Below are 20800 nucleotides of genomic sequence, written 5' to 3'. Positions count from 1 at the left end.
CTGCTGGGTTGGGGTCTCCACAACTGAGCTGGTCTGGGCACTTCCTTATCAACCCTTAGCCAAAATTCTTCCTAAGGAGAAAGCAGAGACCAGGTCTGGAAAACAAGAAATAGATGACTTGTTTCTTTGTCATTTTTAGCCAATCATCTGAGGCTGCTATCAGACTCCCCTTCCTCTTCACTGCTTCCAAGTGACAGCTCACCAGTCACACAATGCATTTCTTTCTAAACAGTGACCACCATCTCTGGATATGTTTTGGCTGACTCTCAAAGGATGCAGTGAGGGTTTTGGTGTCCTGCACTTTACCTTTTGATGTCAGAGGGGTGAAAACTCCACCTCAGATCTCACTAATGCTGCTATTTTTTAAAACACGCAATTCATGAAGAGGCGTTAAGAATTGTTCCCGAACAGGTTCCTCCTCTCATAAATATTTGTAACTCCTCCTATAGCTCATTAAATTTGTGTACTTGGCCACCCCACTCAGCATGCATTTCTGTCTTGCCTTCCATTCTCTCCAAGTGCTTCCTCTCACCTATGCCTCCCAGCGAGCAGGATGGCCAGCCTTCAGTCTGTAACCCTTCATGAGAAATAGAGCTCTTTCCAAATTTTGAACTTCATGATTCTTCAGTTGACAGCTTCTACTCCAGTCCCACAGGTGCTATCACCCTAAACACAGGCATGTTCCTCATATCCACCTAACTCCCAAATGCAAGTCTTCACCAGTCACCTGGACTCCCTGCCTCCACTCCTTCCCCTGTACCATCTATTTCCTACAGAGTGTCAAAGTCAGCTTTTAAAGTGAACATCAGAGGATGTCATTTTCCTGCTAAAGCTCTCCATAGGCTCTCCATCCCATCTCCAGGAAAAGTCAAGTTTCTTGCTCTTTTACAAAGACCTCCATGGTCCAGCTGCTGTGCACCCCTCTTCTCTCCTTTCTGCCACTCTCCCTGCCACCTGCTCTTTCCTGCCTGTCTGGTTGTCTGTGGCCCTGTCCTCAGAACATACCATATTCTGTGTCCCTGGCTCAGCTTGGCCTCCCCTGGCATGGGCAGCACCAGCTCTGTTCCTCACTCAGATCTCTGCTGAGATGGTGCCTCCCCTGGGAGGCTTCCATTATCTCCGTGATCTGCAGGAAGTACCCAATCCCTTGCTATTGTAATTCTTGATATAACCATAGTGTATTTTCAGGGCAGTATACCAAACACCTTTATGTGTTTCCTGGCAAAACTATAAATAAATTAGGCCCTATATCCTCAATTTGTCAGACATACCCTGGCTAAGGGGGTTACATGTGTTGTGGCATGTCACGCCACAAGGAGCAGAAAGAATAGCTCCTCTAATACAGAATTGCCAGGGCACACTGGCAGGCCATCTTAAGCTGGTCTGGCTCTATGGAGCTCCAGCATTCAGACTGGGAACCAATGCACCCATGCAGCCATGCAGCCATGCTTGTCAGTAATAAACTTCTCTGGACTTACGCTAAAACCATATTTTATTGATATGTCCAGTATGTTTTATGAAAACAGTCTCAAACTTGGGTCTATCTAATATTACCAGCCACTTAACATTATGTGCTAACTTTTTATGCTTTCAGCCCTGGATATTCTTTGAAGAATATTTTCTATCAGGAGTTCTAAAATCCTTCAGTCCTCATATTGATGCAAAAAAATAAACACATGAACAAAATCTCTGTGCTTCATACCAAGGTAAGATCCAGCCTGTGACCCCGTACAGTCACCAGTATCATCAAATAGGCCACTACAGAGGAGAAGGATGCAGGGGGCAGCTCCAAGCCATGAATGAGAGAGCATTACACCTCTGTATGCACAGTGTCCCAGAATACCTGTGTGAAACAGGTGTAAGAAAGAAAGATGACAAATTTGTGTGTGTGTGTGTGTGTGTGAGAGAGAGAGAGAGAGAGAAAGAGAGAGAGAGAGAGAGGTGAAAGTTTCCATTTGTTGTTGCCATTGTCTTTTAACCTATTTTTCATAGGCATCAAGAAAATTCCCCCCCTAAAGCCAAATTAAATGTCTCATAATCAAAGAGATTAGTAGGTGGTATGCAAGATAGGCTCAGCATGGAAAGTACTCAAGCTGAAAACACCTACTAATAAAAATGAGAAAAAGGCTTTGAAGGTCACACACCTCCATCTTTTTAAAAGACTATGAAGCCTCAAAATCAAGCAAACTATACACACACACAAAAGCAATTCAGTACAGCAAATCTGTTAAATATATTATGGTGGAATTTTTTAAATGTATCAGACAATAGAAAACCTTATTTGGCCTGTTTGTTGTTGTTTTCCCAGAGTGGGACACTTTGGTCATCCCTGTTAAACACTCATAAACTTAAATGCAGAAGCAGTAACTGTAGTATATTCCCTCCAACATCAGTCCGAACCCACCTCAGAGTTCACTAATGATATTTTTATACTGTAAGTTAATAGGGATGAAGGCAAGGATCAAGTGGCTCAGATCTAAGAAGCAACTTAATTTCTACCCCATTCAGAATATAATACACTTTCAATCATATCATTTTTGAGTGGCAGAACTTTGCCCTAAAGAAACATCAAATATGTGTTGAGGAAAACCACAGATCACTCTAAAACTGTGTGAAAGCAATGAATAACATGTATTAAAACACACTTCTTTTAAACAAAAGTAAATCTCAGGGACCATCTTTGGCTTCACTAAGTCCACTCAGGAAGAGACACGGCATATTTCTAAGGCAATGTGAGGTTCATTTCCTCATCCAGAGCTTGATAGAGCACTTATGGCCCATCACAGAACGTAAGCACCATTTTGTCATCACAGACTCAATTCAGAGCTTTGCTGATTTGTAAAAATGTGTTTTAGGTTGTAATTTGGTAGACATAACATAACCTGTGAGTAACACTTTAAAACAAATTTCATAATATCTACCATGTCATTTTTAACCAATATCTTCTGTTTCCACAGAACTTAAATTCAACTTTGTTTTTAAATGTTAAAAACATAGGTCTTTCTTTAGCTCTATGGAATATTCACTTTTAGCTATACAAGTCTCCAACAGGCCAGGCATGCTGGTGAGCACCTGTAATCCAAGCTACTCGGAGGCTGAGGCAGGAGAATCACTTGAACCTGGGAGGTGGAGGTGGAGGTGAACCGAGATCACGCCACTGCACTCTAGCCTAGGTGACACAGCAAGACTATCTCAAAAAAAAAAAAAAAAAAAAAAAAAGAAGTAACTATGAAAACAAACAAACAAACAAACAAACAAAAATCAAAGAATTTCCAAATATTTTGTTATTTCTATTCCACAGACTTATGGTCAAACTCAGTATGTCCAACGAGAATAAATAAAACAATTATTGTGTAAAATGCCATCTAAATCCCTAACATAGATTTCTGTCTCTTAGAGGCTTGAGTTAAAAATGGATCAATTGTGAGAATGATCTGTTGGTCATTAGGACATAAGTACAAATACAGATCTGGTGAAAAAATATCTACAGCATTCATTTTGTCCAGCGAATCACTGGAAAATATTTCATTAAAATGAATTCCTAAAATTGATATGGAAATTATTTTAAAAATTTAATTGATGTACAGTTTTCTTCTACCTAATATTTGTGTGCCAAGTATTCTATTAGGTATTTAAAGAAATACAAAAGATAAAAAAGATATATCTCTACTTTCAAAGTAAATTGAGTTGTAGGCAACTATAAGCTGTTGTGCTAACAATATATATTTGGAATTTGTTAGTTTTCAGCCAGATTTGAAGCCTTGGTATATATGATGTAAACTGGAGAGACAGTAAAAAATTTAAAAAATAAAAATAAATTGAAGAGAAAATTATTCAACCCAATTTAAGAGATGAACGATAGAAGAGAATAAATTAATGAAATAGCAGTAAGGAAAGCTAGAAAAGAATTATGCTTCAGGAGCAAAAGACAAGAATTTTTAGAAGGAATGAATGGGCAGAAATAAGTGCTGCCAGGAGAGCGACCATCGTGAAAGTTAAGGAGAAGTCACACATTTAGGAAGGAAGATGCAGAAGTGACAGAGACAACATGCCACAGGAAAAGAGGTAAGGAGCACAAAAACCTATACCAAGCCTCAGATAATGGTTCATTTTTAGAAAAACACTAATCCACCAATGGACCTCAAGCAAGGGTGAACAGGGTTATGATGAAAGTACATCTCAAAGTTTTTTCTAAGAATGGTGAAATTACTGCTTGAAGAGTTCTATAGCCACCAAATAGAGAAAAGTAAGGGATTTAGAAACAACACTAGGGGATTTTTCATGCACACTTTCATGCAATGTTTCATCTAGGGGATTTTTCATCCTTTCAACACAAAGATTTAACTTTTTATTAATTTTAATTAATCATTTAAATTATACATATGACAAAGGATGATCAAACAAATTTAACAGCCACTAAAAGACATTAATCTGTATTAGGATGTGGAGGAAAAAGCTCAGGGCTGAAGCAACAACAACAAAAGTAGTAAAACAAATTACTGTCTCTGAAGGTGGTAAACAAATAAAATTTAAATATTTGTGGAGAATGCAAAAAGGATGTTTCTCTTATGTGGTAGAAATTACACTGCTTCTTGGCATAGCCACTGACAGGTCACAGAAAAAAAATGCCGTATTTAGGTGAAGAAGCGAAGGAAACTTCAGAAATAGTCTTTCTAGATTAATAAAAGAAAAAAGTTTCTTATTTCAATAAAATTTTCATCTATACAAATGACCCCATAAAACTTGCAAGTTTCTATATACTGTAAGGTTGAATAACCCAGCTGCAAAATGTTTGAGAACATTGCATATTCCCAGCCACATCGACTCTCTTGATCAGTGACTGCAGGCAATGTCCATACTTTGTTGCTTTCTCTTCGGTTTTAGCTTTTTTATGAACTTGGTAGAGAAAAAAAGGAAAGTATTTTTGTCAGCCAATTGCAGAAATTTTATACAAAATATTTATAGGCATCTTTTAGATAAACTTCTTTAATGAGATAAACTCTGGTGTTACTAAGTTCTCAGTCAGAATACTGTTTTGGCCCTACCCTGAAACTGCACACAGAATTTTACAACACACCAAAGCAATTTCACTTTTACAAAGTTAAAAGAAGATTGAAATATTCGAGCATTCTTACAGAGCAATCATGACACTCTGTCTTGCTGACCTGTGCTTCCTTTGTTAGGAAGAAGGCTGTTTATCCATTCTGCAAATACTGGTGGTCCCTAGGGTCTGGGATCTGTTTCTTTCTGTCTCCTTGTGTCCATCTCCACTGGTAGTGCTTGTAGCATTCTTCTATGACCTCAAACATCACCCAAATGGCAGTAGTAGCCAAGTCAGTGTGTTGAAATAAATTTCTTGATTATCTATTACATAAGCAGCCCACTGAAAAATTTATTCAAAAATATTCCATCGAGAGTCAAAAACATATTGATATGATTATTATTGATCTGTTAAAGAAAACAAACTAAAAAAAAAAAACTGGGATAAACATTTGATTTGTTAACTCAATAAACAAATCAAAACTTAGATGTGATTATAACCTAAAGGGCTCACAGGGCAAATGTGAAGCAAACTTCTGTCTCAAGGCCTGCATATGGAAGATATATAGTACTTATATTTGTTGTCTTTCTTTCCTACTCTTGTCTGAGTTTAGTATTAATAAAAGTTGGGCTGAGAAACAATTTTTTTTTTACAATCTTATGGGTTATTTTTAGTATAAACTTTTTAGAAGAATATACATACATAAAGTGCACAAATCAAATGTGTGCATCTCAAATGGTGTTCCATTTTCTAAAAGTGAATACATGTGGACAGCATTTATATTTTTAAAAAGTCAGAAACTACCTCCTCATGCCCTTTCCACTTCTCACTCATCATCCCTCAACCCAGGCATAACCACTCTCCTGACCTCCAACATCATAAATTAGTTTTTCAAGCTTTGGAACTTTATCCAAATGAGTCATACGGGATGGATGCTCACAGAGCCTGCTTAGATATTATGGATCCTTGCCAGGTATACAAAAAGTGTTGCAGATAAGCCCAACAAACATTTGGGCTGGTCGTGCAGAGGCAAAAGAATTTACCAAGTCAGTTGTAAATAAAGAAAGACAAATTTATTAGAGAAAGTATAAAAATATGTTGCAAGAAAGCAATCAGTACATCAGCATGAGAGAAGCCAACTGCAATAAAACAAAGTTTTGCTGGAGATTTTATAGGATAGTACTTCTGCTGTGTGCTGGAGAGGGCTTTGTGCAGTACTGACAACACCAAGGTTGCAAGTGAGCTAACTTGCAGGTGCCTGGTTGGGTGCAGGAGGGCTATATGTTCTGAACCATGAAGAAAAGCATACTTATAACTTATCTGCTTTCTCTTTTTACTTTCCCCTGGTCCTGCTAGCCTGACTCCTTTTTCCCAATAGGACTCCATAAAAAGTGTTCCGGGTCAGCTAGTCAGCTGTTGTCAATGTACCTGAGCTGACTATCCTTTTCGTTGTAAAGCTGACCCTATGACGAGCAATCAGAAAAACCATGTAAAGCCTATGGAATACTAAGGGGCTGTGGATTAGAAGCTGCCTCCTGTTTTTCTCACCATTTTCCAAATGGAAAACCTGGTTGACTAGTCTTGGGCCACAGATTCAGACCCCAGAGGTGGCACAGAGGTGGAACCAGCACCATTTGAATGTATGTTCTAAAAGAGGGCAAGGGATTAAGGGCCTGTGATCAGAAGAAAGGAAAATGAATGCAGAGCAAGCAGAAGATGACAAGATGCCACTGCACCCTGCACAAGAGATGTCTTTGCTACTGCTGAGCAAAGTGGTAGGGCTTGTCTTCTGAGGACACTAAAAAGTATCCATACATTTAAATATGTCCTTCTTTCAGTTTCCATCTTTCATTGAAATCAGCTCACAACCATTACAGAAGTATTGTGACTCAAAGTTCACATAGGAGCACAGACAAAAGCAACCTAGATTTCTCTTTAGCCAAATAAATGCCAAACACTTATGACAGCTGGTTGCTCAAAGTTCATAAAATGGCTGGCAAGATGGCCAAATAGGAATCGCTCTTGTCTGCAGCTACCAGTGAGACCAATGAAGAAGGCGGGTGATTTCTGCATTGCCAATTGCGCTACCCTGTTCATCTCATTGGGACTGGTTAAGCAGTGGGTGCAGCCCATGGAGGGCGAGCAGAAGCAGGATGGAGTGTTGTCTCACCCAGGAAGTACAAAGAGTGGGGGGCCAAGTGGCTGTGGCCAGACTGCCTCTCTACATTCCTCTTCACCTTGCAGGGCATATCTGAAAGAAAGGCAGCAGCCCTAGTCATGAGCTTATAGATAAAACTCCCATGTCACTGGGACACAGCACCTGAGGGAAGGGAGCAGCTGTCGGCACACTTTCAGCAGTCTTAAGCATTCTTGCTTGGCAGCTCTGAAGACAGCAGCCAATTCTGACAAGGAAGGCTCTACCAGCACAGCACTCGAGCTCTGCTAAGGGACAGACTGCCTTCTCAAGTAGATCACTGACCCCTGTGCCTCCTGACTGCAAGAGACCTCCCTACAGGGGTTGATAGACACCTCATACAGAAGAGCTCTGGCTGGCATCAGGCTGGTGCCCTTCTGGGATGAAGCTTCCAGTGGAAGGAGTAGGCAGCAATTTTTGCTGTTCTGCAGTCTCCGCTGGTGATATCCAAGCAAATAGGGTCTGGAGTGGACCTCCAGCAAACTGCAGGAGACCTGCAGAAGAGGGTCCTGTTAGAAGAAAAACTAACAAACAGAAAACAATAATATCAACATCAACAAAAACAACCCCCATACAGAAACCCCATTCCAAAGTTATCAGCCTCAAAGATCAAAGGTAGATAAACCCATGAAGATGAGGAAAAATCAGCACAAAAATCCTGAAAATTCCAAAAATCAGAATGCCTCTTCTCCTCCAAATGCTTGTGACTCCTCTCCAGCAAGGGCACAAAACTGGACAGAGAATGAGTTTGACAAATTGACAGAAGTAGACTCCAGAAGGTGGGTGATAACAAACTCCTCTGAGCTAAAGGAGCACATTCTAACCCAATGCAAGGAAGCCAAGAACTCTGACAAAAGGTTATAGGAACTGCTAACTAGGATAACCAGTTTAGAGAAGAACATAAACGAGCTGACGGTGTTGAAAAACACAGCACGAGAACATCGTGAAAACCACAGCACGAGGACATCATGAAACATACACAAGTATCAATAACCGAATCTATCAAGTAGAACAAAGGATATCAGAGATTGAAGATCATCTTACTGAAATAAGACATGAAGACAAGATTAGAGAAACAAGATTGAAAAGGAACAAACAAAGTTTCCAAGAAATATGGGACTGGATCAAACTTACCATTGATTGGGGTCCCTGAAAGTGATGGGGAGAAAGTTGGAAAAAACACTTCAGGATCTTATCTAGGAAAACTTCCCCAACCTAGCGAGACAGGCCAACATTCAAATTCAAGAAATACAGAGAATACCAGTAAGGTATTCCTTGAGAATAACAACCCCAAGACACATAATCTTCAGATTCTCCAAGCTTGAAAGGAAGGAAAAAATGTTAAGGGCAACCAGAGAGAAAGGTTGGGTTACCTATAAAGGGAAGCCCATCAGACTACCAATGGACACTCTACAGAAACCCTAAAAGCCAGAAGACAGTGGGGGCCAATATTCGACATTCTTAAAGAAAAGAATTTTCAACCCAGAATTTCATATCCAGCGAAACTAAGTTTCATAAGTGAAAGAGAAATGAAATCCTTTCCAGACAAGCAAATGCTGCAGGATTTTGTTACCATCCAGCCTGCCTTACAAGAGCTCCTGAAGGAAGCACTAAATATGAAAAGGAAAACTGGTACCAGTCGCTGCAAAAATACACCAAAATATAAAGACCAATGACACTATGAAGAAACTGCATCAACCAATGTGCAAAATGACCAGCTAGCATCATGATGACAGGACCAAATTCACACATTACAAGTTTAACCTTAAATGTAAATGGGCTAAATGCCCCAATTAAAAGACATAGACTGGCAAACTAGAGAAAGAGTCAAGACCCATCCGTTTGCTGTATTCAGGAGACCCATCTCACGTGCAAAGACACATATAGATTCAAAATAAAGGGATGGAGGAAGATCTAACAAGCAAATGGAAAGCAAAAAAAAGCAGGAGCTGAATCCTAGTCTCTTATAAAACAGACTTTAAACAAACAAAGATCAAAAGAGATGGAGTAGGGCATTACATAATGGTAAAGGGATCAATGCAACAAGAAGAGATAGCTATCCTAAATATATATGCACCCAATGCAGGGGCACCCAGATTCATAAAGCAAGTTCTAAGAGACCTACAAAGAGACTTAGACTCCCACACAATAATAGTGGAAAACTTTAACTGTCAATATCAGACAGATCAATGAGACAGAAAATTAACAAGGATATTCAGGACTTGAACTCAGCTCAGGACCAAGTGGACCTAATAGACATCTACAGACCTCTCCACCCCAAATCAACAGAATATACATTTTTCTCAGGAACACATAGCATGTATTCTAAAATCAACCACATAATTGGAAGTAAAACACTCCTCTGCAAATGCAAAAGAACAAAAATTATAACAAACAATCTCTAAGACCACAGTGTAATCAAATTAGAACTCAAGATTAAGAAACTCACTCAAAATTGCACAACTACATGGAAACTGAACAACCTGCTCCTGAATGACTACTAGGCAAAAAATGAAATTAAGGCAGAAATAAATAAGTTATTTGAAACCAATGAGAACAAACACACAACATATCTGAATCTCTGGGACACAGCTAAAGCAGTGTTTACAAGGAAGTTTATAGCACTACATGCCCACATCAGAAAGTGAGAAAGGTCTAAACTTGACACTCTGAAATCACAATTAAAAGAACTAGAGGAGCAAGAGCAATCAAATTCAAAAGCTAGCAGAAGACAAGAAATAACTAAGGTCAGAGTAGAACTGAAAGAGATCTAGACACAAAAAACCCCTTAAAAAAATCAATGAATCCAGGAGCCAGTTTTATAAAAAGATTAAGAAAATAGATAGACCACTAGCCAGACTAATAATGAAAAAAGAGAGAAGAAACCAATAGACACAAGAAAAAATGATAAAGAGGATATCACCACTGATGCCACAGAAATACAAACTACCATCAGAAAATACTATAAACACCTCTATGCAAATAAACTAGAAAATCTAGAAGAAATGGGTAAATTCCTGGACAAATACACTTTCCCAAGACTAAACAAGGAAGAAGTCGAATCCCTGAATAGACCAATAGCAACTTCCGAAATTGAGGTAGTAATTAATAGCCTACCAACAAAAAAAAAAAGTCCAGGACCAGATGGATTCAAAGCTGATTTCTACCAGCAGTACCATTCCTTCTGAAACTATTCCAAACAACAGAAAAAGACAGACACATCCCTAACTCATTTTATGAGGCCAGTGTCATCATGTCATCCTGATTCCAAAACCTGGCAGAGACACAACAAAAAAAGAAAATTTCAGGCCAACATCGCTGATGAACTTTGACACGAAAATCCTCAATAAAATACTGGCAAAATGCATCCAGCAGTACATCAAAAAGCTTATCCACAACGATCAAGTTGGCTTCATCCCTGGGATGCAAGACTGATTCAACTTATGCAAATTAATAAATGTAATCCATCACATAAACAGAACCAATGACGAAATCCACATGATTATCTCAATAGATGCAGAAAAGGCCTTTGATAAAATTCAACACCACTTCATGCTAAAAACTCTCAATAAACCAGGTATTGATGGAATTTATCTCAAAATAGTAAGAGGTATTTATGATAAGCACATGGCCAATATCATACTGAACAGGTAAAAGCTGGAAGCATTCCCTTTGAAAACCAGCACAAGACAAGTATGCCCTCTCTCACCACTCCTATTCAACACAGTATTGGAAGATCTGGCCAGACCAATCAGGCAATAGAAAGAAATAAAGGGTATTCAAATAGGAAGAGAGGAAGTCAAATTGTCTCTGTTTGCAGAAGATATGATTGTATATTTAGAAAACTCCACAGTCTCAGCCCAAAAACTCCTTAAGCTGATAAGCAATTTCAGCAAACTCTCAGGATACAAAATCAATGTGCAAAAATCACGAGCATTCCTATACGCCAACAATAGACAAGCAGAGATCCAAATCATTTGTGAACTCCCATTCACAATTGCTAAAAAGAGAATAAAATACCTAGGAATACAACTTACAAGGGACATGAATGACTTCTTGAAGGAGAACCACAAACCACTGCTCAAGGAAATAAGAAGGGACATAAACAAATGAAAAAGCATTCCATGCTCATGGATAGGAAGAATCAATATCATGAAAATGGCCATATGGTCCAAAGTAATTTATCGATACAATGCTGTTTCCATCAAGCTACCGTTGACTTTCTTCACAGAACTAGAAAAATAAGCCTACTTTAAATTTCCTATGAAACCAAAAAGGTGTCTGTATAGCCAAGACAATCCTAAGCAAAAAGAACAAAGCTGGAGGCATCACGCTATCTGACTTCAAACTATAATCAGTATGGTACTGGGACCAAAACAGATGTATAGACCAATGGAACAGAACAGAGGCCTACAAAATAACACCACACATTTACAACCATCTGATCTTTGACAAATCTGGCAAAAACAAGCAATGGGTAAAGGATTCCCTATTTAATAAATGGTGCTGGAAAAACTGGCTAGCCATATGCAGAAAACAGAAACTGGACCCCTTCCTTACACCTTGTAGAAAAAATTAACTCAAGATGGAATAAAGACTTAAATGTAAAAACCTAAAACTACAAAAACCCTAGAAAAAACCCAGGCAATACCATTCAGGAGATAGGCATGTGCAAAGACTTCATGACTAAAACACCAAAAGCAATTGCAACAAAAGCCAAAATTGACAAATGGGATTTAATTAAATTAAAGAGCTTCTGCACAGCAAAAGAAACTATCATCAGAATGAACAGGTAACCTAAGAATGGGAGAAAAATGTTGCAATCTACCAATCTGACAAAGATCTAATATCCAGAATCTACAAAGAACCTAAACAAATTTACAAGAAAAAAATCAAATAAGCCCATCAAAAAGTGGGCAAAGGATATGAACAGACACTTCTCAAAAGAAGACGTTTATGCATCCAACAAACATATGAAAAAAAGCTCTTCACCACTGGTCATTAGAGAAATGCAAATCAAAACCACAATGAGATACCACCTCATGCCAGTTAGCATGGCGATCATTAAAAAGTCTGGAAACGGCCGGGCGCGGTGGCTCAAGCCTGTAATCCCAGCACTTTGGGAGGCCGAGACGGGCGGATCACGAGGTCAGGAGACGGAGACCATCCTAGCTAACCCGGTGAAACCCCGTCTCTACTAAAAAATACAAAAAAATAGCCGGGCGAGGTGGCGGGCGCCTGTAGTCCCAGCTACTCGGGAGGCTGAGGCAGGAGAATGGCGTGAACCCGGGAAGCGGAGCTTGCAGTGAGCTGAGATCTGGCCACTGCACTCTAGCCTGGGGGACAGAGCGAGACTCCGTTTAAAAAAAAAAAAAAAAGTCTGGAAACAACAGATTCTGGAGAGGCTGTAGAGAAATAGAAATGCTTTTACACTGTTGGTGGAAGTGTAAATTAGTTCAACCATTGTGGAAGACAGTGTGGCGATTCCTCAAGGACCTAGAACCAGAAATATCATTTAAGTTTTCATAATGTACATAAAAAATAAACACTGTTGTTTGAAACCCGCTTTACCATAGGAAAGACTGGGCTCATGGACACAAGATTGCAGCTCAAACACAAAGTCTGCTTATTCTTTCTAACTCTACATTTATCTTTTAAAAATTAAATTGCATTGCAGGGTAAGTCACTTCAAATACACTTTATTAAGTGCAAAATGTTAAGGAATGTTAACAATTTCTTAGATGCCTGGTTTATTATCACTGTAGGTGCTATCCAGAGTCACCAAGTGAGGAGACTCACAACTTGGAGTCTAACTGACTCCAGTGGAAATTCCAGCTACTCTATTCCCTGCCTAGACAAAAAGCTGATTCTTTCTCTCTAAGCCTCAGTTTCCTGAGGTTGCATATTACTGAATGAGGTGATGCTAAAGTTATCATGCAAGTAATTGCATATAGTAAAAGCATATTTTCATAAATATTTCTGTCTGACACACAGTAATTGTTCAATGAACAATAAACTCTTATTTACATGCCTTATTTTCTTTAATTTCCATATAAAATCCAAAGATAGATATTGTCTCCTTCATACACCTGAAAAGCTGAGGCTGAGAAATAACACAAGTTTGGCTAATATGGACAACAGACTTAATATCATAAATGATTTAGGCATTAGGTTAATTTAGTTCAAACCCTACTTTCACAGTTATAATTTTAACTGAATAGGAAAGAAATCAGATTCGGATCACTTTAATTTAGAAGGATTCAAGAGAATCCAGAGGCAATTGTGATAAAGGGGGGTGCTGTGCCCACCATTGCCTATAGAAAGAATCTGAAACTAAGGAACTTCCAACTTAAAATATATATATACTTTCTTTTTCATTTGTTAATTAGGAAAAGAAAACCAAAAACAAGTTGGTATTATGAGTAACAATGACAAAAACAATTCTGTGACAGAATTGTTGTCTGATGAATGCCTGAGTTTTCTGATTCTAGAACCCAAATATTTATAGGCTGTGAGAATGCACCTCGCTAGCACTAGTCAAGTCAATGTTTCTGACTTTTTTTTTCATTATCAGTGAAGAGGGCTTTTTATTAGAGTTTTAATTTTTTGTTGTTGTTGTTCTAGAAATTGCCTCAGGCAGGGATTGATATCAGGAGGCTTCAAGGAGCTAAATACACATGAATGGGGGACCCCAAGGTGCAGGTGATAAGAGTCACAGGTATGGGAGAAACCAGGAAGTCTGTGCCATGTTAACTTTGCTCATCTCATTGTGCTTTGTATTCAGATAAGAATATCATCCAAAGGCCAGGCGCAGTGGCTCACTTCTGTAATCCCAGCACTTTGGGAGGCCAAGGTGGGCAGATCACAAGGTCAGGAGATTGAGACCATCCTGGCTAACATGGTGATACCCCATCTCTACTAAAAATACAAAAAAATTAGCTGGGCGTCGTGGTGGGTGCCTGTAGTCCCAGCTACTTGGAAGGCTGAGGCAGGAGAATGGCGTGAACCTGGGAGGCAGAGCTTGCAGTGAACCCAGATTGTGCCACTGTACTCCAGCCTGGGCAACAGAGCGAGACTCTGTCTCAAAAAAAAAAAAAAAAAGAATATTATCCACAAACACAGCATGTTAGTTCTTGTGAGTCTTACTGTTCCACAAAATATACAAGTTTAAGAGCCAGAATGGAAATTGCACTTCAACAAATAATTCAGCCGACTTCAATATTCAAGAAAACTGTACAAAAATATGCCACAATGTTATTTCAAGCAGAAAGGCAAGCCTCTGCTGATGGGACTTCCTCCTTGATGAGGCTGACTGCTCCTCACCAGACAGGGCTCAGGTTTCTGAAATATGATACTTGAGAAAAACTGGACTGAGTCTATGCAATATTGTGTTAGATATTAATTCAAATAAGCTTAAGATATGATTATTAGGCATTTCTGGGATGTTATTGCCTAAAAACCTGATAATTGCAACACTAAATAATTCTTTACAAGGTTCGTAAACCAATCTGTAACTTTAGGCATAGTAAAACAGTTAAACGTGCTGTACTAAAGATTTCATTCTTAAAAAGGATTTACTTCCTTGGCTGACCATTTGCTTGTGAAGCTAAGGAAATATCTTGACAGCCTCACCTGGGTGGAGAGAAGTTTCCTTGGCAAGAGCTGCCCACAATGCCAGGCCACACACAGCAGAGACTCACTGAGTGTCCCATTTGGGTTGGGCTTTGAAGCTGGCTTTATACAGGGTCTCAACAATCACGCAGAGAATTTCGGGTTTTATTTACTTGTCAAATAATAAAGCAATAAAAAACACACTTTTGGTTTTGTTTGCCTTTCTGTCTTTCTAGTTTATCTTTCATGCCACCAGTAGGATTTTGAGGGTGTTTTTCCTCCTTTGACTGAACCATTCCCAGCATCACAGCAGCAACCACAGCATTCGGATGAGAAAGCTATCCCTTTGATGGATTTCCTTTACGAGCACATTTGCTGCTATCCCAGAAGCCCCTGACAAGTGTTTCCCCATGTCTCTAGGCATCATGAACCAATCACTACAGAAGAGGGGATGGGATTAAGTTTTCCCCAGGAGTAAGGGGGAAAGTCACAGCACATATGGGAACAATTAATAAAGGATGAAGAAGAATGGATGGTGGGGCAACCAAACATGGCCCCAGACCACAGACCTTAACCTGAAAACAAGTCGTCTTCCGACCCCAGGCAGATTCCTACTCTTAATCTCTCCTCCTCCAGAGACATTCTCAGCTGTGAGTATCTTCAGTGTACCATCTTCTCCTGTAACACCTGATAACAGCTAAAAAATTCCAATGTAGTAATATTTTAGGTGTTTTGGAGCAGTGGTTCTCAAAGTTTAAAGGAAAGAGTCACATGAAGATTTATTAAAATTTAGGTGCTGGCATGACACACCCAGAGGTTCCAATTCTGTGTGTGTGTGTGTGTGTGTGTGTGACACAGAGACAGAGAAAGACACACACAGAGAGAGAGAGAGAGAGACAGAGAGAGGGAGAAATTACCTGCAGGTGGAGGGGTTGTCATTTTAACAAGCAATCCAGATTATCTGGATGCAGGTGGTCAATGGACCTTGCTGAGAAACATCCAATTTAGAACCTATAAAATGTTAAAATTCTGTGGCCAAAAGAATTTGGAGTTTAAATCACAGCAATTTTTCTATTCATGAAGGTTTAAACATAATTCATCACTCCAGGAAAAAGAAGAGCATGTATGTTTTAGATTTTCCACAGGTTGTTAGGTATTTTCCACAACCCTCTAAGGTAATTAGGGTGAGTGGTATTATTCTGAATTTGGTGATTGGGAGATTGATGCAGGTAAAGGGATTTGCCAAAGGTTATATAACTGCCTGTGCATAAACCCTGCTAGGTCTCCTGACTTTTATACAGAGGTCAAGTAACATGGCATTCCCTCTACCACTATTAAAGTCAAAAGCATTGGGAAAAGCATGCAGAAAATATAAACACATTTCCAAATCTAATTTTGGATCAAGATTTCCTCATCTCTCCAATTTTCTATCAGCAGGTAACTTTGGGGGAGGCAGTGAACTAAAAAGAATTTAGTCATATTCTACCTTTAAGTTTTTGCCCTGGGGGCCCATTACAGGGAAACTAAAATCTCACAGATATGTTACTGGGGGAAAAAAGAAAAAAAAAAACACATAGTCCCCTACAGAAATACATTATCACATATTTTCCATAGCTGAGGGTTTGGCTGGCATCAATCAGGATAGACACAATCTGAGTTTTTAACTTACTATAAATCTAAGTTTGAGAAGAGACAAATGGAAAAACAGGGTTCCTTTTAAGATCCCACAAATGAGGCATAGTTTCAAGAGAGGAAGGATGTGGATGGCTTCTTTGATTTCAGGAACTTCAACTGGAACTTCCTAAGTTGTCTGATTGGGTTTCACATACCAATCATGAGGTTCTTTACAGAAGATAAAGACTCGTTAATAGTGAAGAATTCTAATTCTACAGTCCATCCTTTCCTTTACCATCGAGAGCAAACCTGCATTCTCCCCCATGAGAAAAACTCCAAATATCATGGACAAAACAAAGAATTCTTTAATCAAATTAGCAAAAGAGACCCCCAGCAGAAACAGTGCATCTTTTTGAAGGTTAAATATGTTATGAACCAGGCACAGTGGCTCACGCCTGTAATCCCAGGACTTTGGGAGGCCAAGGCGGGTGGATCTCTTGAGGACAGGAGTTCAAGAACAGCCTGGCCAATATGGTGAAACTCCGTCTCTACTAAAAATACAAAAATTAGCTGGGTGTGGTCGTGAGCACCTTTAACCCCAACTACTTGGGAGGCTGAGGCAGGAGAATCACTTGTACCTGGGAGGCGGAGGTTACAGTGAGCCGAGATCACACTGCTGCATTCCAGCCTGGGCAACAAGAATGAACTCTATCTCAAAAAAAAAAAAAAAAAGTTATGAATAGATAAAACGTTTTGTGTTTCAAATCTCTCTGGTTTCTGGGTGAAAAATGCCATTTGCTGTTATACAGTAGTTTAATTGTAGAGCATCAAATAACCATGTTCATTTGCCAAAAACCTACTGTTCAGTGAACTACAAAAAATGGTTTATAAAAATCACCAGAAGCTGGCCAGGCACGGTAGCGCATGCATGTAATCCCAGCACTTTGGGAGGCCAAGGTTGGTGGCTCACTTGATGTCAGGAGTTTGAGATCAGCCTAACATGGTGAAACCCTGTCTCTATTAAATAAAAACAATTACCCAAGTGTGGTGGTGCATGCCTATAATCCCAGCTACTTGGGAGGCTGAGGCAGGAGAATCATTCGAACCTGGGAGGCAGAGGTTGCAGTAAGCCGAGATTGCGCCATTGCACTCCAGCCTGGGCAACAAGAGTAAAACTCATTCTCAAGAAAAAAAAGAAAAATCACCAGAAGCATTATCCAAATGGTAATTTTAAAAGCATGGTGGCTAACACTTGAAATCCCAGCACTTTGGGAGGCTGAGGCCGGTGGATCACCTGAGGTCAGGAATTTGAGACCAGCCTAGCCAACACGGTGAAACACCAAACACCGTCTCTACTAAAAATACAAAATTAGCCAGGCATGGTGGTGCACACCTGTAATCCCAGCTACTCCAGAGGCTGAGGCGGAAGAATTGCTTAGAACCTGGAAGGTGGAGGTTGCAGTGAGCCTAGATCTTCCCACTGCACACCACTCTAGCCTGGGCAACAGAGGGAGACTCTGGGGAAAAAAAAAAAAAAAGGTAGTTTTTTTGATAGCAGAGTTGTGCAGCAGAAGCGTGCTGGGCCTATAAATTAGCAATTTTTTCCTGGCATACCCTTCACTTCTGAGTATTCGCCAACCTAGAAACCTAGACAAATGGGCTTAGTTTGCCAGTTACAAACCAAGTGACCCATCCCGTCAGCTGTCACTATCCTCTAATTTAGAAAATTGTCCGTGGCAATCAGCTGTGGCCCTGCTTATTGTCCAGTACCAAAAAATTCCCCAAATAAAATATTTACCATAGCAGATCAACACTGAACCAGAAGGAAGAGAGCACAAAACAGATATTCTAAGCCCGAACACCTTACCAAAGGATTGTTGTCTTGTAGCGGACATTTTGTTTTGTGGGGCCCAATCATGCTGCTTTAAAATAGAATTGCTTTCTTTAAACACACAAAGTTTCTTTGTTGCAAATGCTTATTTTGCTACACAACAATCTTTTGGTTTATTCAATCCCCTCTAATTTCCTCTATTGTCTGAATTTGGAAAAGAACTGAAAAGCACTTTAGACATTTGTCCTCTTTTCTTACAAAAAGCAAAAATGCAATAGAGGGCAAGCATGCCCACTCCTGTAGGACAGGTCCATGCCCCTCAGCACCCTCAGTGGAAGTCCTCTGCACCCTGGGATATTAGCCAATTGAGACACCAGGTGAAAAGGCAAGCAACACTACTCAGGGCTACCTCACAAAAAACAGCTGGACACGGTCTAGACTTGGGTCAACCCGGGGGGTTTTGTTTACTTCTGCAGAGTAAGTGAGGCAGATATAGCAGACAGCTGTGCCATGCACAGTCCTGCCCTTAAAATATGTATTCCTGGGTGGGAAACACCAATTAAAGTCTGAACCACTGTTCTTCCCTTTCCACCTGGGTTCTGTGCCCCAGCATGAACATCCTTCTTTAAATGTGGGTGGAAACACTAGTGCAAACATCAATCTACTCTCTGCACATCCCTTGCAAACAGCTGCCCCAACAGATTAGAAGTGGGAAGACTGACTGTGTTCATCACAGCTTTTCACTCTGTGCAGAGGAACACACCCAGCGAGGGAGGGCCAGTGCAGAGGTCCCTAAAGCACAGGGCCCAGCAGCCTGTTTTGGGGGTCTAAAGATAGGAACACTGTGGGTAGCCCCAGGATGGGGTCTTTGGGATGAACCTGGAGACCTGAGCTTGCACAGTTTCCTTGGTAAATTGAGGTGTTGTGGACCACAAGATTGCCAGGCTCCTTTCTATCCAAACTTGATACTGTGAGATTCCACGATCCAGTTTGTCACTGTTGATGACTCAATCTCATGCACTAGAAAAAGGTAATATTAAAGAAAAAAATAAAAAGACATTCAGGTTAGTACAAAGACCTTTAAGTTCAGCCTCTAGTTCAAAGAGATGAACAATGAGAGATGCTGGTTCATAGAGCTGTTACATTTAACTTCCATAAGTGACTCAGCAGAGGATAACTACTAATCAGAGTACAACATCAAAACTGTAACCAATATAATCACTGGATTAAGAACAACTCAAAATAGCTCCAGTTTCCAAAGGGCCATAAACTGTACATATCAGTACCATGTGCAATTAACACATAATTTATTATGAAAATGTAGACATACAAGGCTAGTAAGGGGATTTAGGTTGACTTTTTATAATACTTTAAATTTAAAATGTCATTTCTGTGGACTGGATGACATCTTCCAGGTGCTTTAATTTGGTTTACCTCCTGATAAATCCTGATAGAAACAGGTAGCACCAGCTTCTACTGAACATCAATACAGTTGTAAAACACAGGAGCCTGCTTGCCTACACATGGAGAAACATTGTTTTCACAAGACACAGAAGGCAAACTCCTAATCAGGCATACTGACCTGTCCTCTCATATTTGGGGCAATGAGAATGGGGGACCAGATGGTTGAGTAGATGCCAAAGAATACCAGACAGGTCAGCATGCTTCCCCAGACAGCCAGATGACTGAACTTCAGAGGAAAACAGTCACTCAAACAGGGCTTCTCGGCTGGTCCGGCAGATTCACCCGAACTCCACCTGCTACAGAATCCCTGCTTCCAAGCTACCTCTCCTTATGGAAGATTTTCATGACTCAGCTTACTGGGGAGGTCAATCTTCCAAACTCCCTTGTCTCAGAATTTTTAACAATGACTTCAAGTAATGAGTGTCCCCAAAGTACTCTGAAGGTGAACATCCTTTTGCTGTCATGGCTGGCCTTCCTCTAAAATTTATTGCATAGTGACAGTGGGCCTCTCTCAGTTCATGGCAAGTGTTTGCTCCAACCTAAGGCTTTTTACAAGGATTCATTAATCTGGTAAGAGAGTGGCTGAACGGACAATCAATAAGATGTTTTTATTGACCATTTTGGGACTTCAATCGTTTTGTTCATTTTGCAAAGATTTTGTTGTTGTTGTTGTTTAATCTGAAATGGATATTGCCTCTTAACAATGTTTCTTTAAGCATCTACTGAGTTGTTCATTTTTCCTCCTTTGTCCTCTTAATATGATGATCCTTAATTTCTTTCTTTCTTCCACAACTCACAATCTAATCCATGTGCAAGTTCTGTTAGCTTTTAAAAAGATACAATAAATTCAGACTCTGACCACTTCTCACTGCCTTCTCCTCTAACATTCCAGGCTAAAGACATCATCCCATTTAACCTGGATTAATTGCCACTGTCTCTTAGGGCAGGGGACCCCAACCCACATCACAGACCATGGACTGGTACCAGACCATGGCCTGTTAGGAACCAGGCCACACAACAGGACGTGTGCAATAGGTGAGCAAGC

The 20800-nt window shown here is 39.9% G+C and overlaps 1 protein-coding gene across 1 annotated transcript in view; it reads right to left on the bottom strand.

The window, feature by feature from the left end:
* The window catches only part of LOC112631021 (ankyrin repeat domain-containing protein 30A-like), a 206045-nt gene that overhangs the window by 25203 nt on the left and 160042 nt on the right, over positions 1-20800 (bottom strand). The window contains 1 exon segment of the mRNA XM_025395528.1: positions 19870-19981. Within this exon segment, the coding sequence (XP_025251313.1) occupies positions 19870-19981 (112 nt within the window).

The sequence above is a fragment of the Theropithecus gelada genome, chromosome 9 (genome assembly GCF_003255815.1).
Source record: "Theropithecus gelada isolate Dixy chromosome 9, Tgel_1.0, whole genome shotgun sequence".
In the NCBI taxonomy this organism is placed as follows: Eukaryota; Metazoa; Chordata; class Mammalia; order Primates; family Cercopithecidae; genus Theropithecus; species Theropithecus gelada.
The sequence above is the reverse complement of the archived record's forward strand: the minus strand, read 5'-3'. Positions and strand labels throughout refer to the sequence as shown.